The 7,018-nt window shown below is 65.4% G+C and overlaps 1 protein-coding gene across 1 annotated transcript in view; it reads right to left on the bottom strand.

Moving 5' to 3' along the window:
• Positions 1-5,940: 5,940 nt before the first annotated feature.
• The window catches only part of KLF13 (KLF transcription factor 13), a 28,291-nt gene continuing 27,213 nt past the window's right edge, over positions 5,941-7,018 (bottom strand). Inside the window, exon 3 of the mRNA XM_027767794.1 lies at positions 5,941-6,357. Coding sequence (XP_027623595.1) covers positions 6,101-6,357 — 257 coding nt within the window. The 3' untranslated portion in view covers positions 5,941-6,100. The remainder of the gene's footprint in view (positions 6,358-7,018) is intronic.

Here is a 7,018-nt window from a genome sequence, read left to right as displayed (position 1 = left end):
CCAGGGCAGCCAGGCAAGCCCTGCCCAGGGAGCTTGTCGTTCTCCTAGAGCAGCGAGATAAATCTAAAGGATGCCGGAAGGGTCAGGGTCAGGTCCAGCAGCGTCTGAACTCAGGTCCCTTGCAGTGTTCCCTGCTGGGTGGGAGGGCCCAGCCCCGGAAGTGTGCTGGTGTCCTGCCCACCCCAGCCGTCTTCACCTCGCCCAGACCACCCCCCGGTCAGCCACCCACACTCAGGGCTAGCTTTGAACACAGGAAAGGTGTCATTTGCTCCGGTGTTTTCTTTCTACACTCTGGGGGCCTCTCGAGGTCTCAGGGAACCCCAGGTCCTGAGTTGAAGGCTCCGCACATGCCAGCCACCCAGGGAAAGGTGAGCCGCGGGGCTCAGAACCTCGTTCCAGCTCAGCAGTGGCCGCCTCACTCACAGGCTGTTCTTCCCTCCCCGCAGTGCTCCTGCCGCGCTGGGCTCTGCGCACTGTTTACTCGACGGCCAGGCCGTCTGGGAGGACCAGAGCCGAGGGAGGTGGCGGTCCTGGGAAAGCCCCCACGGCGTGTGCTCCAAGCGTCTCTGTGCCAATGCATGGGTGGTGGGGTGACCGGCGGTGCTCGGCCTTAAAATACAGAAAACAGATGTTTACCCGGGAGCGCAGGCCGGGGTCCTGGCTTCAGGAAAAGCCTGAGGTCAGCGGCAATGCCTGTCGGTCAGGGTCAGCGACGTGCCAAACGACTGAGTGGGTAAGCAACAGGCTGCACGGGGGAGTTGCATAGTCCACGTGGCCGACTCCGTGGCTCAAATTCTGGACAGGGCAGCTTGAAAACCACACCGGGCACATGTGCGTGTGTGTCCCAAGTCCTGAGAGGATAAGGGAGAAGGGTTGCAGTGTGGCCTTCCCCCAGGGGCTGACTTCTCACTGTCTCCAGTGAGTGCACGCTCCCCACCGCAGAAATCTAAAAACCAGAACCCTGCCCGTGTGGTCCGGCAGGGCCCTGGTCCATCCTGGCTGAGGTCCTTCCAGACCCGGCCCCAGCTCTGCGGCCGTGGACTTCCCAGGATCCCGGGGCAGCTCCAGATCACAGGGGAGCTCAGGCGGCAACACCGCCTTCTGATCCCAAGGACCAGGACGTGACCCGTTTGGGGCAGTGCACTCTGGACTCACGCTAACTCTGGTCTGAGTGTGGCCCTCAGCCCCGCAGACTGGAACATGGCAAGCCCCTAATGGAGCTGAGGTTATGGTGTTGAGAGGAGCCTGGGAGGAGGGACAGGGCAGGAGCGTAGGGCCCACCTGCAGTGGAACCCCGAGTCCGCGCTGTGGGCTGGTTCTAGCCTCCAGGCAGGGTGGGCGGCGGGCGGGCGAGGCCCCGCCATGTTTGCAGCCCTTCTCGTCCCTTGCCTTGTCGCCTGGGCTCCGGCTCCTGCAGAGTCAGAGGGGCTGGGTTCTCAGGGGAACGCGAGCCCTACTGTGTGACTCACTGCTGCGTGCAGTGGAGGGCACGGGGCACACGGGACTGTCCTCTGCCCCCTGGGCTGTGGAGAGACTGTCTTCCATGAGACTGGTCCCTGCTGTCAGGCTGGGAAACACTGAGCAGAGGGCCACGCAGACACGCCCACACGTGATTGGCCGAGCGTGAGGCTGGCACCTCGGGCCCTCAGCAAGAAGACCCTCCCCAGACTGAGTGAGGCCAGCCAGCCCCACTCTTACACTGCCCAGGTCCGTGTGTCTCGCCACTAGACGCAGACGGGAACACGCACCTGCGGGGCTCTGACAGCCACACCGGCAGGGCTGGGGAGTTAGTGTGGGCTGTCACGGGTGGTCTTGGGGAACGCCCTGTGGCCGGGAGCCTGCCATCCCCCCTCGGCCATCCGCAGGGTGGGGGTGGTGGGAGCGCTGACGTCACCCCACTGGCAGGAGGGACGGAGCTCCCAGGAGCTGCACAAAGCGTACTTCCGGGCGAGGCCTGCAAAGCCGAGGGCCTCGTGTACTTCGACCCCTTCCGCACTCAGAGCTGGGCACCACGGCCCCCACAGAAGTCCGCTCAGGCAAACAGAATAATGAATCAGAAGTTTTATTTCAAAATGTAAACACCACTAAACATGCATGCACGTTAAAACAGTAACTGTACAATGTAGTTAGTCACTTTGTTTTTGCATAGGACGTCATTACAATATAGAATCTATGCCGTACAAAATACAAAGTTTCTCCGAGCAAGCCGAGGCCAGGCTGGGGACGCGCGACCTAACCCTTCACTGTGGTGACCCCGGATGGCGCGGCCTCGGACAATGGGTGAAAGTTCCTATGGAAAGGGAAAACGTGAGTGTGATGGAAACGGTCTTGGACCTTGGGCTCTGCCTGGGTTTTGGCAAACGACTGCAGGGACCCTGCAGTGATGGCCGCAGATGGGAGGGTCGCTGTGACCTGCAGCACACGCACTTGCACCCGAGCTGCCGTCAACGGGAGCAATGCGGGTGTGGGCGGACTGCAGCTCACCCGCTCGCACCCACAGGCAGGCAGCAGCCCTGGTGGGTGGGCGCCAGGGCCACCCCTCCTGAAGGCCACCCCGTCCCAGGGGGCAGTGGGCACGGGCCCGGCAGCCCCGAGCTGCGCTCCATCGGCTCACAGTTTCCAGATGAGCAGCCCCAGAAAGACAGCAGGGAGGGCCGGACCCACCCAGGTCTTCTGGCCCCACTCCCCACCCCCCACCCCGGAATGTGCACTTGCAGGGCAGAGGCCAGGCCCCTCCCCATCCTGTGTGTTTTTAAATACAAGTATAAAGGTTTAAAGCTGAGTGACGAGGAGACCCGTGCCGTGACCCGCTGTCTCGGCAGGGGCAGCAGAAGCCCCTCTTCCTTCTGGACATGGGCCTCCTGCCCCAGTGAGCGTCCCTGACTGAGGGGTGGCAGCAGGACGCAAGACCCGTTAGCAGTAAGCTGGACACGGACACTCTGGGCTGCATCGGGACAGGCTCCAAGTCCCCGAGTCAGGGCAGACAGGTGAGGGCTCGGCTGCCCCGACTATCCTGAGGGAGACGGCCATCAGCTCCCATCCTGGCTTTCGCTTCTGCAGTCACCGAGATGGCATCGGGGCGTTGTGGTATCGGAAGACACGGTGACCTCAGTGAGTCCTGGCTGTGCCTGCAAACCTGTTGGCACGGTGCTTGTGACCCGACGACCTCCTTCAGGTGAGACACCTGTTGGGGGACTCGTGAACGGCTGCCCAGGAGCTGTGGCGGGAGGCCCCGTGTCGCCCAGGTGCTCCTCCGGCAGCAGCACTGCTTGGCTGTGGCCTGCTCAGGTCCCTAGGGGGCATTTTAGCACCTGCTCCGGGCAAGGAGGCCGGGTCTTCTCGACACTCAGCTTGGAGGCAGAACACCGGGGGGCCCCGCGCTGCCCACTCACCTGGGACCAGAAGAGCACCTGCCTGCCGTCCTCCCCGAGTGCCCTCACTGGCCGTGCCTGCAGTGTGGCAAGGGCCTGGTCACTGGTACCACCAGCGTCTGTACCTGCACGTCGTGCCATGGGGGCGAGGCGGCAGGCAGGGCTTGCACTGGAATCTGTGGGTGAGGGGGGGCACCCAGGACCTTGTCCCCGTGGCTGTCGGTGCCCGCCCACTAGCACCGTGAGCAGGACTCGGGCCAGGGACGGCCGAGCCCTCCGCTCTATGGCTGCAGAGTCGGCAGGACCCGGGGGCCGCCGCCGTCCCGATATGGCTGATGCAGAGGGGCTGTCCATCGGCCATGAGCTGAGCCTAGACCGGGGCCCCAAGGCCTTGCTGGGGGGAACTCTTCCCACAGGCACCTTCATGTCGCCGTGGCGGACGCGGAGCCCGAAGCCCCAAGGTAAAATCAGAGTTCTCACGCTCACTACCAGGAGCCCTATGGGCCCCAACTGGCAGCCCCGGCCATAAGCCAGAGATGCCAGACCCGACAGCGACCAGGCCGGGAAGCAGTCCACGTGTGAAGGAACGAGGTGGCCCAGCCCCACCGCGCTGGTTCTCAGTGTGGGGGCTTCCCAGGCCCACGCCCTCACGTGACCAGACGCACCCAACGTGTGCGCAGACCCAACACCCAAGACTGCTCCCCTCCCCCTCGCGTGAGATGAACCTGAGCCCAGACGGTCCGGGGTCCCTGTCCCCGCCGGCAGTGGCTGTGGCACCGCCCCCTGCCATTGGGGAGAACCACTCTGGGATGAAGACAAGCTCGCCAAGACAGCCACGTGTGCATATTTCATTTTAAGGCAATGTCAGCCTTCCATCTGTCAGACGGAACGCCCAGCGTCGCGCTGAGGAAACGTTAAGTGCTCTCTTTGGGAACAGCCACCCCTCCCCCCACCCGCTCTAGAACACACCAGCGCCCCGGCAGCTGGGTTGTCTTCCCGGTCCTCGGTGCAGAGCCCGGGGACGCTCCTGTCCTCGCGAGCCGGATGGTGAGCGCACCGGGACTTCGGGGTACAGTTCCTGAACCTGGAATGTGGATTCCTGAGACATGAAACATACTCAGTGTGGCTTTCCTGGCCTCACCCGCAAACAACTTTGGGAGGCCCCGGGTGGCACCCAGGGCTCTGCCGGGTCTCCGCCACCATCCCCTCACTCTCCCGAGGGTGGTGGCCAGGGCAGCCGGCTCTGCCCCGAACGGCTGACCAAGCCCATTGTGCCCAGGGCTCCCACGCTGGGCTGGCACCCTGCTGGCACACGGCGGGGCTGTGGTCAGCACCCAGGGCATCCAATGGTGCCCACCAGGCCACAGCTGGCCAAGACAGCGGCCGAGTGCTGCTGGGCCCAGGGTCTCTGCCCACCTCACCACGGAGGGCTAGCGGCAGTAAGATGGGCACAGCAAGGCACTATGGGCCTATGGAGCCCGTCCATGGCCCTCAGGGTCTCGTGGGCAGTTCTCTACATGAGCAGGAGTCTCAGCGGCACCCTGAGCCCACCCCAAGCCCACCTCAACACGCACACACACGCACACACACTGACCTGGGACCTCATGCTCACAGGCCCCAGCTCTCGGGAGGAAGGCAGGGCCCGTGGCTGGTGGACACTCCAGGGGCCAGCAGGCCTCCCTGGGGCAAAGCCTGGCTGATCAAGCTCAGGGCTCGAACTCACCCAGCCTGGGCCGGGCCTCTGGGAGAACTCTTCCTCTCCTTCTGGAAGGCTGGTCTAGGCGCCCCGCCCAAATGCCCAAATGCACGTAGGCTGAGCGAGGCCGGGGTCTTCAGCAGAGCGGAGAGGCAAGAGGAAAGGGAGGGGCCGCAGGGCCGGGAGGGGATAGGTCCTCTGGGTCTGCACCAGGGGCAGCCTGGGTCGGGGGAGGCACTGCCCACAGCCTGCCCAGGATGCGGTCCCAAGTCGCACCGTTCTGGGCTCCAGGACTCAGCGCAGGCCCGACGCTCCCTGATTCCAACACAGGTGACTGGGCCACAGGGCCAGGGCCAGTGACACTTCTGACGTCTGCCGAGAGGCCCTGGGTGCCCAGGCTCTGCGTCCCCCGACAGAGAACACGACCTGGCCACGGCAGGTCCTGTGCACTCCTGCAGGCCACAGGGCCTGGGTCAGCCGTGAGGCCCAGGTCCTGCCTCCGGAAGCCAGGCTTGCACCCCTGTGTCCAGTGTCCCAGGGCCAGGGAGGCTCCTAGTGGCAGTGGGCAGGCGGCCACCTCCGCAGCCCTGGGGCATGATGCTTTGGCCATCGCGGCTTAAGGCATCCCTCTGAGGCGGCCTGTCCCTGACACAGCAGGGCAGGAAGGGGGCCCAGGACTCTGGTGCAAAGTTCGAGTGCCATGGCCAGGGTGCTCCCGAGTGCAAATCCATGGACAGAGTAAGCGCTGGGAGGGCGTCCTCACCGCCTGTGGGACGGCGTGTCCATCCCTGAGAAAGGCCGGCACCACGGCAGTCCTCCACACCTCCTGGGCCTCAGCTGTCACCTGGGCGGCGGGCGTCAGGGCGAGGGCCCAGGACTCTGGTGCAAAGTTCGAGTGCCATGGCCAGGGTGCTCCCGAGTGCAAATCCATGGACAGAGTAAGCGCTGGGAGGGCGTCCTCACCGCCTGTGGGACGGCGTGTCCATCCCTGAGAAAGGCCGGCACCACGGCAGTCCTCCACACCTCCTGGGCCTCAGCTGTCACCTGGGCGGCGGGCGTCAGGGCGAGCTGGCGGGGCTGGCGGCCGGGCTGCTGGCGTCGCTGAGCGAACCGGCCCGCGAGCCCTGCGGGCGTGCTTGGTCAGGTGGTCGCTGCGCATGAAGCGCTTCTCGCAGATGGGGCAGCCGAACTTCTTCTCGCCCGTGTGCGTGCGGTAGTGGCGCGCCAGCTCGTCGGAGCGTGCGAACTTCTTGCTGCACTCCTGCCAGCTGCAGGCGAAGGGCCGCTCACCTGCGGGGACAGGGCAGAGGTCAGTCTCCTCCCGGTCTCTGGCAAACCCACCAGGTCGGGCTGAGGCCCGGCTCCCCCAGGCCGCAGGAAGCAGCCGCACCTTCCAGGTGCAGTGGCGGCAACGCCGACCCGGCGGGACAGCAGGGGCCCTGGGCGGAGCGGTCAGGGCGGGGGGACGCGCTGTACACGGAGCACGCGTCCTCACACGGCCTCAGAGCCTGGGCGTGCGACCTGGAGGTACGGCAGGCGGACACGCAGGGCCGGGCTGTGGGGCTCGGGACAGAGGAGACGCGGAGCACAGAGCCCAGGCCCCTGAGGCTGGGAGGGCCTCCGAGTGGGTGTGTGTTGGGGGAGGAGGGGGTGAGTGGGGTGTCTAAAGCCCTAAGACAACCCGGGAATGAAGCCTTGTGGGGAAGACCGAGGGCCGGGAAGGGTGTGGGTCAGGCCTGGAGGAGTACTGGGTGTGCAGAGTCGTGGGGTGATGTCCCTAGGCCTCAGGTGCAAGGGCTACTGGGCCCAGAGACTGGGGCTGGGCCTCGGGACAGAGGGAGGGGGCGCACAGGTACGGGTACGAATGCTCCAGAGAGCCAGCCAGGCAGGCCAGGAACCAGGGCACGGGGCGGGACGTGGGCGGGGACGGGCGGAGCGCAGGGTGGGGACG

The sequence above is a fragment of the Tupaia chinensis genome, unplaced genomic scaffold, assembly GCF_000334495.1.
Source record: "Tupaia chinensis unplaced genomic scaffold, TupChi_1.0 Scaffold144682_1, whole genome shotgun sequence".
In the NCBI taxonomy this organism is placed as follows: Eukaryota; Metazoa; Chordata; class Mammalia; order Scandentia; family Tupaiidae; genus Tupaia; species Tupaia belangeri.
This window is presented reverse-complemented; position numbering and strand designations above follow the sequence as displayed.